This window comes from Mus musculus, chromosome 17 (genome assembly GCF_000001635.26).
Source record: "Mus musculus strain C57BL/6J chromosome 17, GRCm38.p6 C57BL/6J".
Lineage (NCBI taxonomy): Eukaryota > Metazoa > Chordata > Mammalia > Rodentia > Muridae > Mus > Mus musculus.
The window spans coordinates 28,702,868-28,718,371 of record NC_000083.6 but is presented as its reverse complement, the minus strand read 5'-3'; the positions used below and the strand labels follow the sequence as shown (position 1 = coordinate 28,718,371).

At 43.7% G+C, this 15,504-nt stretch overlaps 1 protein-coding gene across 5 annotated transcripts in view; it reads right to left on the bottom strand.

Moving 5' to 3' along the window:
• Mapk14 (mitogen-activated protein kinase 14) overlaps positions 1-15,504 on the bottom strand; it is a 57,064-nt gene that overhangs the window by 30,034 nt on the left and 11,526 nt on the right. For all 5 annotated transcript variants that reach the window (NM_001168514.1, NM_011951.3, NM_001168508.1 and 2 more), the window contains 2 exons: positions 4,469-4,598; positions 2,931-2,989 (listed from right to left, as the gene is read on the bottom strand). In NM_001168514.1, the coding sequence (NP_001161986.1) occupies positions 2,931-2,989; positions 4,469-4,483 (74 nt within the window). In that variant the 5' untranslated portion in view covers positions 4,484-4,598. The remainder of the gene's footprint in view (positions 1-2,930; positions 2,990-4,468; positions 4,599-15,504) is intronic.

The window sequence follows — 15,504 nt, the reverse complement described above, 5'->3', positions numbered from 1 at the left end:
TCAGGGGTTAGGAGCACTGGCTACTCTTGCACAGGACTCCACACTGTGGCTCACAACCACCTATAACTCTAGCAGAAGATATGACATACTTTCCTGACCTACACAGACATCAGGTATGTACATGCCAGATACATACATACATACATACATATGTGTACAGACAGATATACACAATAAAAAAATAAATCTTTTAAAAAGTTGTTAAAAACCAGCTAGAGGTAAAAACAGAAGCCTCTGCTCTTGTTGAAAAGACTAACTTTAAAGTTGTAATAAATGAATACAACTTTATTTACTGGGGTAAATGCTGGTAGTGGGTGGGTTAAACCTAGACAATAAAATTTAACCATTCAAATAGACATCAGCCTTCATTAGTGCCCTTTTAATGTAGCAAAAATAGGTCCACTTTTGATTCCAGAATGCTCAATCAAAGCAAAACCCAATACTTGGAGTCCACAAATCTTTTTTTTTTTCTGTTAGAGTCTACCCTCACTAAAACTTAGGTTAACACTCAGACCTAACTCCAATGTTTTTCAAAGTAATTCACAAAAGACTGCAGCAGCATTTGTTTCTCATTTAGACTCCACCACATTCTCTTTTCCAAGCACCGGCTGCAGCAGGGCTCTGTAGTCTGCTCAGCCTGTGTGGGTGGAGCCTCTGTTCTGCTGCTGAGACAGGACTGCAGGACAGGCGGACACTGTTCTTACTCACTGCCAGTCTTCCTTTCACTTGCTTCCTAAACTTGCATTTGCAGGTGAGCTAATGTGGTTGAGCTCCTGTACAGGGGCCAAGCTGCCTTCCCTCCCGCTGCCACCTCTCCTCTCCTGCTCCATCTTTGGCATTCACTTGTTTTTCCCTTTTCTATAGACATGACACAAGAGAGCAAATGTATCTGTCTGCTTGTTCTGTTGGAAAAGACAAATGGTGTGGGCATACATTCCAAAGAAAGAATGGAGAGAAGCAGGTTTTGCACTGGGAGCATCAGGAGTGAGGTTGGTATAGTGTGGATGGTGAGCAATAACCCCACACAACCCCATGTCAATGGCTTCCTTTCCAAGGGTGCTACAAAAGCAGCCAAACCTCTGGGCAATAATGTAGCCGGTCTTTGTAATGTAGCCGGTCTTTGCTACTTTGTGGGTTCTTTTTCCCACCCTTTATCCCCTGGGCTCACCCCCATCACTAGATAGAGAGAGGGAAGGTGGGAGGGAGAGAGAGAGATCCCTGAATCTAATTTCTTTCTTCTGGTTTTTCTTGAGCACTGCCACTAGCAACTGCAACCAGCCCTCCTAAACAACCACTCACCATCAACCTAGCATTGAGGCCCTAGCACTTACATACTTTGTAAAAAGTTTCCAGAATTCCAAACATTACACAATTGCAGAAACTATCTATAGCTGGAAAAAAACTGTGCTAGAGGACAAGGCAAATCACAGTCAGCTGCTGCACGGCAGCACCATATCCCCATACCCGGGACTAAAACAAAAACAGTCATACACTACTTCTGTGAAGCACAGCATTTCTTGAGGAAACCAAAATTCCAAATTCCCACAACATGGCAAGGCTTAAGTCATCAGGGGTGTGACTGCAGACTGTGAAATCCTGGTCCGTCCTTTCTTTTGCTTCTTAGCCATGAGATGAGTGGTTTCTGTTATACCAACACTCTCTACCACTACCTGGCACCTCTACCAGAAGCCTAGAAGCCATGGGCTCATCTGACTATGATGTGAAACATTTAAAACCAGGAGGTAAGGAACCCATTTTTCTCTTTACATAAGCTAGTTTCTTTGGTCATGTCGTAGAGAAAGGTGGCTTAGTAATACAAGAAGTTAGGGAAGAGCAGTGATGACCTACAGTTTAGCTTTTACAATAAACATCCTTTGCACTTAGGAATTCGAGAATCCTAACAAGACCAAACGTACAGCTGTGCTTAAGATGTTTCCCCTTCTGCAGCGCAGTGTGTCTCTTACTTAGGTGGGGTGGGGCTGTGTCTTTTCCTCTTCTTTTGATAAACAAGCTGACATAAGCATTTTAAGGGAAACAGCTGTACACAGTCATCACACTGCACCAGCAAGCAAGATGAACTAGATGCTACTGCTCTGCTGCCTTTTCTGTCTTACACAACTGCAGATGCCCTGCCTAGGGAACAGTCACAACCACAGTTTAGATGGCTCTTCCCTTGTCAATTAATAGTCAAGACAACCGCCCCCCCCCCCCCCCCCCGCATGCCCAGAGGCCCATCAGGTGATTCTGGCTTCTGTCAAGATGATAATTAATACGGGTGTTAATCATACTAGGAAAGCTATGGTGGTGAGAAGGCTGGATTTGCACAAGACACCTGCTGTCTTGCATCACATGTGTGTCAGCATGCAAAGCATTCATGAACAATGGAGCAAACCTTAGTTGCAATCAGAAGAACAGCCCCATCCGAGGTGCATTCTGTAGGGCTCCTACACCCTGGCAGTTCCCAGCCAGGTGCTCTCACTAACACATCCATGCATTACCATCCCCTTTGTCCCTGTTTTATTTCTCCTGGCCTCTACTTGTGGTTCCTGGGACTTCCAGGCTCTGCTTTCTAGAAGGCATCAGACTGGAAGATGTCATTAAGTATCAGTATGTAGCCTCAGTATCACCTGGCATCAGGAGGGATCAAAGAAGGAAACACCTATGTGGACTTGCATTTATGGAAAAACAATTATAACCAAAATTCCCTATACTCCCTCTCTGTGTAACTTTTGTAAGGACTCATCATTGGCTCTGAATGGGCCACACTGTGTCCTAATGCACCATACATAATATTCACTTTATGTATCCCTCCCCCAAGAAACCAGAATAGGTGGAGAATAATCTTCTGAGGTTGGATACTGCTGAGCAGTTCCATGGGCTGCTCATCCCCATCCTCTTGCTGAGCCTGCAAACACAGAAGATTCACTCACACGTCATTGAATTCCTCCAGTGACCTTGCGGGTGTGAACACATCCAACAGACCAATCACCTGCAAGAACACATAAAAATCAAACAGTGGGAAAGTAGTGGTCTTCTTACAGTACCACTCCAGTGTTTTAGTTAGAACTAACTCCAAGTGCAGCCACACCCATGTGCTCAGTGTCCTGATTTTCTACCCAGACTGTGTTTCTGTCTTATATTTGCTAACATCATTTCTTTCTGGGGTTTGGGTGTTTGCAGATAGCATTTCATATGGCCCAGGCTAACTTGGACTCCTGATCTTCCTGCTGCCACCTCCCAAGTTCATACAGATGTGTGCCACAACACCTGCTTATCACGTCACATAATACCATGAAAAAACCGTCTATCTTTTTAGAATTTGTTAACATAGCCAGTAGTGTATCAGACAGAAAAAAGAATTGGGATTCCTGCCTTATGTAATATTTATTTTGTGTCTCTTTCTCTGTGTGTGTCTGTCTTTCTCTCCCCTGCCCCTATGTGCCTGCATGTGTGTGCGTGAGTGCGTGTGTGTGTGTGTGTGTGTGTGTGTGTGTATCCCTGGATGAAGAGGAAGAAGGCACTGAACCCATGAAGCCAGAGTTACAGGCAGGTGTGAATCACCCAATGTAGGTGCTGGGAACCAATCTTGGGTCCTCTACAAGAGCAGCAAATGCGCATAGGCACTGAGACATCTCTTCAGTCCCAAGTCTTTGTTCTTCACTGCATAATATTGATAGACTGAAAGGTGAGATAATTTCTACATTAAGTGTAAGTATTCTGATCTTTTCTCATTCCCCCCGTGCCTGCTTTGTTCAAAAATACAAAGCAATACAGGGCTGGAGAGTGGCTCCGTAATTCCAACCCAATCAGGGCTACATACTGGGACCCTGTCTTAAACAAACAAACAAACAAACAAACAAACAAACATACATGTTAAAAATACAAATCACAGCCAGTTGTGGTGGCTCACACCTTTAATTCAAACACTTGAAGTTCAGAGGCAGGTGGGTCTCTATGAGTTCGATGCCAGCCTGGTCTACAAAGTGAGTTGCAGGACAGCCAGGGCTATACAGAGAAAAACCCTGTGTCTAGAAAAAAACAAAACAAACAAAACACACCAAACACTAATATCTAAGCAAAGAGTGGGGGTTACTCTTGCAGAGCCTCCAGGTTTGGTTCTCAGCACCCACAGTGGGGCTCACAAGCATCTGTGAGTCCAGTTCCAAAGATCTGACATCTTCTGGTCTCCAAGGGTACTGCATCTCATGATTCACATAAACCCCAGCAGGCAAACATACACAGAAACTAACTAAATAAAAATAGAAAATTAAATGCTTCTTGAGATCCTGTAGTAAAAGTACAACTCTGGGAAGAGGCACTCGGTCATCCTCGCGATGATCTGACAGCCCCATGGCACCAAAGCTGCAGCCCTCATGCGGCATGAACCCAACTCTGACAGTGTGACATGCATCCACCGGCAGGATTGCATACAAAGCCTTCAGTGTGTGCAGGAAAAGGAATTACTCACATTTTCGTGTTTCATGTGCTTCAGCAGACGCAACTCTCGGTAGGTCCTTTTGGCGTGAATGATGGACTGAAACGGTCTCGACAGCTTCTTAACTGCCACACGATGCCCCGTCTTTGTATCAAAAGCAGCACTGATGTAAGGAAAACAACAGAACCCACCATTAAGAGTGTTCCAAATACTATTTTAAGCCGGGCATGGTGGCACATGCCTTTAATCCTCTGCCTCCTGGGAGGCAGAGGCAGGCAAATTTCTGAGTTCAAGGCCAGCCTGGTCTACAAAGTGAGTTCCAGGACAGCTAGGGCTATACAGAGAAACCCTGTCTGGAAAAACAAACAAAAAAAACAAAAACAAAAACAAAAAAAAAGAGTGTTCCAAATACTATTTTTAGTACTTTTCAGGCTATTTCATTTCCAAATTAAATTTGTGGCAAGACACAAAAAGAAAGACTATAATGACTCATCACCCACCACCCAGAGAAGGCACCTATTTATTTGAGATGCTTCTTTCTGCCTCTTTTGTCTATATCAGCAGTTGGTAAGCATTTTCCAGAGAGGCGCAGACAGTAGCATTTTACTCTCCAAAGCCCAGGTAAGGTCCCTGACACAACTCCTCAGCTTGTAGTTGTTGCCTGAAAGCAGCCAAATAATAGGAACCTATAAAATGGGTATGGCTGTTTTCTAGTAAATTTCATGAAACCAGGCAGCAGCCTGTCCAAGGAGCCAACACACTGATAATCTTAAAGACTATGTGCTGGTCAAAGTAAAGGCCCCAGAAATTACGGTGCTTCCAGGAGAATAGCCTTCCAAGTGCTGGACAATTCCCAGAGACTGAAGCACAAACAGTAGGAAGTCCTCAAGTGTGGGAAGAGTGACAGAGGAGAATAAGCACTCACAACAGTGATGCACACAGTGACCACTGAATGAACACAGGTGGGATGAGCAGCAACATGACGCCAGTGCAGCATCGCAGTGGCTAGTGCAGAACAATTGCACACCAGTCTGTCCTGCTCAGGAGTCCTCCTTTTACCCCCAAACCTACACATATCCTCGCCATCAATTTGATTTGTGGTAACACTCTTGGAATTTCCCAGCCTCCTTTCTGAGGCTATACCACAGACATTTCTCTCACAGAACAGGCACTTCGCGGTAACGGCACTTCAAGACATCACTTTCTATTTGTTTTCTAAAAGCCCTTGCTAGCAACCCTTCTTCAGGGTTGCTATTATCTATGGACTAGAATTTTCCATCACCCTCCAAAAGTCTGTCCTATCAGAAAAGTACCCCTCCACTCCCAACTTTTGATAACATTCTTGGCAACTATATCATCCAGCTGGAGGGCATATCCAACATCCCGTTTCCTGACCTCTCCGGAAACTCCACCTCATGCAGGGCCATATTTCAGCCATCTCTCTCCAGCACCGACTGCCCCTCCAACCGTTCGGCTTGCTTTCACTACTCTACCTTGAGTGCATCGAGGCTGCTGACCTCATCAATTGTGTCTCCAGCTCTCCTGTCTTCAACCTCCTAACTGCTCCCTTGTACCCTCTCCTTGGATCAAGTCTAACCTTAGGTGACCACAACCACCTAATTACCCAAGGCTAGCTACGGTTGAAAAAAAAAAAAAAAGTACAATCAGACTGCTTCTAAGTTTTTACTTCTGAACATAATTGCAAACACTGAAACAGTGACTCCACTCACAAGGTCATTCTCTACTCTGAAAAAAGATCTCATGACTTTTCCACCTCTCAAACTTCCAATCCCTTCTCTCCCTCCCTTTCCTTGAGAGAACAGAAGCTAGCAAAGGGAGATCCATATAGCTCCATCTCTTCTGTGGATCTGTGCACCCCAGATGCCCTCAGCCAACACTCTCCATAGTCTCTCTTACTCTAAGGAACACATGCCCTCTGATCAAACCCAAGACTGTGCTTTGGAGCCGTCCCACATCTTCTCAACAACATTCCTCCTGCGTGTTGCTGACTCACAAAGGGGAGGAGGGGGACGTAGGGGGACGTGGGACATACACATGGACACACATCGAGCGCGCGTGCGCGCACGCACACACACACACACACACACACACACACACACACACACACGGAACTGAACCCTGGGTAGGCGAGTGCTCTACCACTGAGTTATTTACACACTGATGTCTCACTTGTCTCAGAATGTGCTCTAGAAAGTTTCCATATTCATTAACTAGTTTTGATGATCTTCCTCACAGTTTAAAAAATTCTCCAAAACTTAATAATCTCCAAATTCTCAAGGTATGGGAACCATTCACGTCAGCTTCACCCAAGGATTAATTAGTAAGGAAACTCCTGGACACACCATCCTAGAGCTACAAATCAGAAACTGAAGAGAGCGCAATTCTCAAAGCCTTCATGCACTAACTAAAACAAGAGCTGTTAACCTACACCTATGCTGTTCAAAGTGCACTCTGTAGACCAGTGGTCCTGGCTCTGCCTGGGAGCTCCCTGAGAAGGCAGGATCTTGACCCACAGAGCAGAGTCTGCATTGTGACAATGTGATTCACACAGTTCCTAAGTTTGAGAAGCACAGCTAGACAGACAATGCTCTTCTCAGCTCCATTCATCCTTCAATCCAGCCTGCTGGAGCTGCTCTTCTCAAGCCCACTACCGGGCTCGGGCTCGGTAAGCACGTCAGACGGCCAGTGTTCTGGCCTAGCATTTGGCATGGTCAGACTCCCCCTTCCTCCTGTCAATCCTACAATGGACATGGGGCTTTCTGGGACTTTCTCTGCATCACATACTTGTACTACATAAGCTCCTGATGATGGAGTTCTTCAGGGGAGGGTCCTGGGCGGCTTTCATCTTCTCATCTTTATAACCTCCTTTACAGCTGTGTTACAGTTCAGCGTGAACTATCCTCCACAGGCGCATGGGTTAAACACTTGGTTCCCAGCTGGTAGCACCACTTTGCTGTTAGGTAAATCCAGGTTGGCCTTACACTCACTCTCAAGCTGAAGATAATCCTAAATTCCTGATCCTTCTGCCTCCACCTTCTGAACACTGGAACAACAGATGTGCCATTTCCAGATTGAGAGAATTCTAAAATCTTTGGAGGTGGGAGGGCCCAAGCAGATAGCTCAGTGGATGAGGGTACAAGCCTGACAACCTAAGTTTGATTCCAGGAACTCAAATGGTAAAAGGCGAAAACCAACTTGAAAATGTCCTCTGTCCTATACACGCACACCACGACACAAGAACACACAGTACATCACCTCATACTAAACAAAAGAGAAAAGCTTCAGTGTTTTCACTATGGTGGTAGAGCTTAGCTGGAAGGAGATAGTTTGGTTGGGCACCCTCTCTTCTGTCCCATTCCTGCCAGCTCAGGTGTACAGAACAGCCCACGGTATGCCCTCCCACGTGCTCTGCTCGAGGGTATGGATGGAGGCAAGCACGGGGGAGCCCTGTGAAATGGAGACCGTAAGCCCTGGCTCCTTTCTCCTCTCAGGTGTTTGGTTGCAGGGATGAGAAAACTACACAACTGGTCATTTCGGGTTAAATTCCATCTATAAACACAAAACCCCCAAAGCCTATCCTTTCTTGAAATCTCTTTTCTGGGCAGCAGGACTGTGGGCGGTCCAGAAGATACCTAATTCTTAAGAACTTGACAAGGTGAAAAGATCCGTCCTACAAGCTGCCCTCCGACGTGCAATTTCAAAATAATAAATGACTATTTTAAACTCAAGGAATTTTCTTGTAATACAGAATAAAAATGCACATTTCCTACCGCTGTCTAAGTTTCAGATGAGTTGACCCAATCCCAGGGCTCACCCAATCAGTAGTCCCCCACCACAGGCCTGCTCTGGTGTGCTGGCTTCTTTCAGTTCTGTAAACTATTTGGATCTGCTGCTGCTAGTTCCTTCTCGCCTACCCGCACCCACCCCACAACTAAATCTTTATTCTTCAAGTATATATAGGCAGAGTCACCCCTCCACAGGGGTTCCTACCCACCTGAGGCAAGCACTCTCCGTCTTTCACCCTTTATCTCCATAAGACCATAAGACAACCTTCCCTTTACCAGTGTGTGGTTAGAAACTGAGGAAATGGCCATGGCCCCCACACAATGTGGCTTCTTCAACTTCCACTCTGAGTGTCATGCCTCATGCAGCCTTTGTAACTCTGTCCTCTCCTTGGGGATGAACCTGTGGGGAGCAGGGAGGGCCAGCAGGATGTGGCCACACCTACAAGTTCAGCTCAGCTGGATAGCAGAACAGCTGCCCATTATGATCACTACCCAGGCTCTTTTGCAGCCAGCTCCAGAGCAAGAGGGGCAGGTTCCACCCTCTGACTTCACTAGCCACTCAGTGGAGGACAGATGCCGCACAGGGACCCTACAGTCCCCAATAATCACAATGATTAGTATATGTTTATTTACCACCCACCAGGTAGTTAAACAAGGGCTGGGCTCTGGAAGAGGACTATCAGGGTTTTAATACTAGCTTTGCCACTTAATAACTCTTGAGGAAGTTAATTAAATTCTACCAACCTCATATATAAAACAAATATAATGTCTGTATCTAACCTAAGGTACTAGTTTTTATGGCAGGTTTAGCAAATTTTGTAAAACTCAATTATCAGACATTAATAATGACTCCTACTGCCACCTGCCCTGGGCAAGTTGAGGACAAGAAGTCCATCTGTTTCCCTCACCATCGTGATACAAAGGGCTCAAAACCCCAGTTTCCTCAATTAGCACTTCCCAGTTCCCTCAGGGTTGGACACACACCAGACAAATACTGGTCAGTAAGCTGAGCCGCATACCCTTTACTAATGTTTGTTTTATTTTGAGACAGTGTCTGGCTAAATTTTCTACACTGGCTTGAATGTATGACCTTCTTGTCAGTTACTGTGTGTTGGGATTAGAGACACATGCCACCACTCCTGGTTTATAGGGCTTCTTTCTTTTTTCTTTTTTTGTGGTTTTGTTTTTGGGGGACAGGGTTTCTCTGTGTAGCCCTGGCTATCCTGGAACTCACTCTGCAGACCAGGCTAACCTTGGACACACAGATCCGCCTGCCTCTGCCTCTCCAGTCCTTGGATTAAAGGTGAGTGCCCCTACCACCAAGCGATGTTATTTTATTTTATGAATACAAAAGAAAACAGTAAATATGGTAGCTGATGTCACAAAACTTACTATCTACCTGGGATAACAAAATGCACAAGATACCAGGAATGACCAATTAAACAGCCAACAGACAGTTAAACATTTCTCCAAATCCTGGATTAAAAAACCATATATACCGAGGCCTGTGAAATGGTTCAGCAGGTAAAGAAAAGATGAGAGGGTAAAGGCACTTACTGCCAGGCCTGAGAATACAGCCCCGGAAACCTACACAGTGGAAGGAGAGAGAACTGACTCCTGCAAGTTGTCCTCCGACATCCACAAGTCTAAGTCTGTAATGATGCATACTCATTCATTTATTCATTCTCATTCTCTCATTCTTTTCCTGACTTCTTGTTCTTCCAGAGGTCCTGAGTTCAATTCCCAGCAACTGCATGGCTCACAACCATCTCTAATGGGATCTGATGCTCTCTTCTGGTGTGTCTGAAGATAGTGACAGTGTACTCATATAAATAAATCTTTAAAAAAGGATCTCCTTCCTCTCTCTCTCTCTCTCTCTCTCTCTCTCTCTCTCTCACACACACACACACACACACACTGAAGCTGGGAGTAGTAGTGAGTGGTTCATGCCTATAATCCTTCTGCTTGGAAGACAGAGGCAGATGGGACATGGTAGAAGCCAGTCTACTACAGAGTAAAATCATATCTCAAAACATCGGCACAGATACAAACAAAATAGGGTTCAAAGTACATATCTGTTGCAGCCTGGTCACAGGAAAACTAGAAACTACTTGAAATTCCAACAACAGGACTTTAAAATTCTAGTACATTCTCCGTTCACACACATGGAGCAAAGAGCAAGACTCTTTCATGTACTGAGGGCAAAAGAACAAGTTTCAGAAGCAGAAAATGATTCTATCATAGGGAAATACTGTATTCATACAGCATAAATATCTAATATATCCTAAACTTGTTACACTCTTTTGAACAGTGTATGTTTCCATTTTCTCTCTCTCTTTTTTTCTTAAAACAAGCTTTCATTTCTCATGGAGGCCATTAGTAGAGTGAGATACGTGACTCACACTGCTGCTCTGTCACTTAGTGGTGTTTTCAACTTAGTGCAAACTACTAGTTAGTAGCAATTACATTTCCTTCTAATGATACTTACACGGACATAATCACCATATGTAAATCTGAAACCTACATTCCTAAATCACAATCATTTTTCATTTTACCAAGTAATTTTCAAATCTGCCTTTTGTGATATTCTCACTGATGCAGTCACACCAGATGTCCGCACATATAACGCAGCACCAGCTCAGTGACCGTCTAATGCTTCCTCCCTAATCACATGCTCTCATTACAACATACTAATTCTTACCATAGAGGACACACACTCCCATGAAAATACACCTTACATGTACAAGACAGGCAGGAGTTACTCAGACATAGTTCTTGTGGGTTGGAAACCCTCCAGCAAAGGCTGCTAATGCCCTAGAGCTCTATGCACTAACATGCTGCTTCCTCTCCCTATCAGAGCAGTATTTGGAAAGAACAGAAATCATGCATTCTGCTCTAAATTATAAATTTCCAAAAGCAGACACTCCTAGAAAAGCCTTAAACCATCTAAAAAACAAACTGAAAGCCCAGAGGAAAGGAATCTACAATCCACTCAACAAGTGACTATGCCACATACTACTATTCTGGCACTGTCTAGTTCATTTAAATTGAAAAGGTACCTTGAGAAAGGGTCTCTTCTCTCACTGGCCTAGAACTTACCAAGTAGGCTGGACTGGGCAAGCCCAAGATCTGCCCTTCTGTGCTGCCCCAGTGCTCAGATTACAAGTGCATGCCATGACACCCAGATTCCCCCTCCCTTTCAAAATGTGGTTTCCAAGGGAACAAAATGTCCCCTCTGTTGAAAACCACTGATCTAGAGAAGACTGTAGCAGCCCTGTGCAGAGATCTAGATAGTAACCAGGCCTTCTGTCAATAGCCACACGGGTAAGGTGCCTTTAGAGGATCCTCTAGCCTCAGACAAATGTAAAGGCCCTTATTTTACCACTCCAGCACAATCAGGGGTTTTATAAGGTCATTTCCACACAGGTATAAACCGCATTTTTGAGTGTTATGTCCCTCCCACTGTGCCTTCTTTTATAAAAGGGGCTATTTTCCAAAGCCTCATTACAGTGTACCACTAGAAACATTTCTCCATTTTGCTGTTTCAAAATCTCAATAGCAAATATTTCTTTAAGTAATCATAATTAACTCACTTCAAATAAATCTAAAATATCAGACTAACCATATTACACTCAAGTTACTATGGTCTAGCTACCAGCATGGAAAAAGCTTTCATAGCAATAGTTCCTAGGCTCCATCTCTGTATAAATCTGAGCTACAAACCTAACTATGGGTAAACACAAGGACTGATGTCTCCACAAGCTAACTTCCCGAAGTACAGAACTTTCTACCTTATACAATATCTGGACATTTTATGATAGCACTTAGGGTATTATCTAGTGCTGGGTAACAAATATTCCCAAAATGTGGAGCTTTAAACCTGATTTATTATCTCCTATTGTTGTGGATCAAGAACTAGGAAGCTATTTAGCAAGGTGGCTCTGGCTATTTCCCCGAAAGCTGCAGTGAAGAGATGGACCATAGCAAGTCTCTTCTAATTGTTTTTACATTTTCATCATGGGAAGGCGTGTTTTACCTACATGTATATCTGTGTACCATGTTCATGCAGTAGTCAAAAGAGGAAGTCACATGCCTTGGAATTGGAGTTACAAATGGGTGTGAGCTACCATGTGGGCCCGGAGAACCAAACTTAGGTCCTCTGGAAAAGCAACCAGTGCTCTTAACTGCTGAACATCTCTCCAGCCCAACAGTCACTTTTATACCTGCTGAGGCTGGAGGATCCTTTTCCAAGGGTTCTCTTAGCTGTAGTGCTTGCCATCTTGGGCTCTCCACAGGGCTGCTTTGCAGGCTTCCCCTAGAAGTTCTTTAGAAAGGGTGATTTAGGGCTGGAGAGATGGCTCAGTGGTTAAGAGCACTGACTGCTCTTCCAGAGGTCCTGAGTTCAATTCCCAGCAACCACATGGTGGCTCACAGCCATCTATAATGAGATCTGATACCCTCTTCTAGTGTGTCTGAAGAGAGCTTCAGTGTACTCATATACATGAAATAAATACTATTTTAAAAAAGAAAAGAAAGGGTGATTTTGTTCCCTAGAGGACATCCAAAAGTCATTCTGGACTGTCACAACCAAGTCTTAGAGAAGAATGTTCCTGGCACCAAGTAGGTGGTGTCCAGAGATGCTGCTTGCTAAGCATCCTACAGGAGATACAACAGCCAAGAATTATGAACAACTATTTGACCCCAAATGCCAAAGTGTATCAGAGCTGAGAAACTATGCTCTAGAATAGGGGTGTCCAACCTCCTGAACTGTGATAGAATGATGTCATCTATGCATGTGTTGGGTGGAATTCATAGCTATCCTGATGCACATGGCCTGCAAAGCAGCCTGTAAGCAAGATGTTGGATATCCTACTCCTTCAGCAGTGTTCCCAGGGAAAAAGCACCACAGGAGGTACAATCTCATTTACAGCATTCCTTCTGCAGCCACTCATTCCTGCCACATTCTACACAGTAGAAAACTGAGCCACCAAGTACAGTCCTCAGTAGAGGGGAAGGAACTAAGCTCTGCCTCAACAGGACATCTTAATTCTTTATTCAGACTACAGATGTTCTCTAATTTGCTCTCCAACTTTGTTCTATACACCTTTAAGACTGAGAAGATGGCAAGCACTCAGTACCAAATTACTTGGAATTCTGACGTGAGCGTCTCCAGGCTGATGATAAGCAGGCAGATGCTCTCCCAATGCTCAGCAACAGCATCTGTCCCAGGAAGCCGGGTGTTCACACACTACAGTGTAATCTGTTGCTAAGGCAGGACACTGGGGTGGATAGATGTGTTAGAAGCACTATGACTTAATATTCCAACTTACCGGGTTTTTTGGTTTGGATTTCTTTTGGGCAAAAAAAAAAAAACAAAACAACAAAACAAAAACCCAAACAAACAAACAAACAAACCTCCATAACCAATGTTAAGTCAAAGTTAGTATTTCTTTTTCTTTTTTTTTTCTTTTTTAAGGTTTATTTATTATTATACACTGTACACTGTAGCTGTCTTCAGATGCACCAGAAGAGGGCATCAAATCTCATTATGGGTAGTTGAGCCATCATGTGGTTGCTGGGAATTGAACTCAAGACCTTTGGAAGAGCAGTCAGTGCTCTTACCCTCTAAGCCATCTTGCCAGCCCAAAGCTGGTATTTCTAATGTATTTCTCTACATTAAAAAAATCTTTTGGGCTGGAGAGATGGCTCAGCGGTTAAGAGTACTGACTGCTCTTCCTGAGGTCCTGAGTTCAATTCCCAGCAACCAAGTGGTGGCTCACAGCCATCCAATGCCCTCTTCTGGTGTGTCTGAAGATAGCTACAGTGTACTCATATACAAAAAATAAATAATAATAATAATAATAATAAAAACCTTTTTATTGGGCTGGAGAGATGGCTCAGCAGTTAAGAGCACTGGCTGCTATTCCAGAGGATCTGGGTTCTATTCTCAGCAGCCACATGGTAGCTCACAATTGTCTATAACTTCAGTTCCAGGGGAACTGACATCTTCACACAGACATACATGCAGGCAAAACATCAATGCACATAAAAGAAATCTTTTTCTTAAAAAAAAAAAAATCTTTTATTGATCTAGAAATTTCCAATTAGCAAATTTAAATGTACCCCATGCAATACAAAAAACAAACACACAAACAAACAAACAAAAAACAAACCAGTAGTCAAAATATGAGTTCTAGTTTGGCACTTACTAGGAGATGATCCCAAACAAAGCTTTAACGCATCTGTTTCCAAAGGAATAAAACAAGGAATCACCAGCCCCGCCTAGCCTAAAACGCTGTGAAGAGGCTCAAGTAAGTATGTTGAATGTGCTTTATATTAAAAACTAAAGTGGGGAGGAGGGTATGGGGGACCTTTGGGATAGCATTTGAAATGTAAATGAAGAAAATACCTAATTAAAAAAATAAAAAAATAAAAAAAAAGAAGGAAAAGAAAGCAAGCTGAGCAAGCCAGGGGAAGCAAGCCAGTAAGCAGCATCAGTCCATGGCCTCTGCATCAGCTTCTGCCTCCAGGTTCCTACCCTGTGTGAGTTCCTGTCCTGACTTCTTTTGGTGATGAACAGCAATGTGGAAGTGTAAGCTGAATAAATCCTTTCCTCTCCAAACAAAAAACAAAAAAACAAAAAACCCCAAAACTGTTGTTTGTGTCTGTGTGGGGGCTTGTGCATGTGAGTACCATGTCTGTAGAGGCCATGTCTGAATCTGAGGTCACAGGCAGTTATAAGCTACTGGAATAAAACTTGGATCCTCTGCAAGAACAGTTCAAACTCTGAACAACTAAGCCACCTCTCCAGCCCCAGAAGGTAGTTTTAAATACTCCAAGTTGAAATGAATATCCAACTATAAAATAAGTCTGTGCCTGCAGTCTCTAGCATGGGGCTTCCCATGTAGTAAACTCTCAGTATTTTTAGATCTTTCTCTCACACTGCAAGTTGAGCATATCTCTGAAGTAATAGTAAAAAGAGAAGATTATTAAAATGTAACTGAGAGTCCTTGAAATCCTCCATGATTTGTCAATCTATGGATACCTGTAGTTTCTACAAGTTAGAAGTGTACATGGATTCTACAACCCTTAGATGGAACCTGAGAACTACTACAGTTGGCAGTACATTGTAACTAATCCTTTAAAGACGGAACTCAGAACCACCTTTCCTCTGCATACTTGTTTCCTACTCCAGTCTGTGAGAGAGCAGAAGCTGTGGTTTATCTTTTATCCTTGGCACCTAGCCATGACCTGATCATAAAA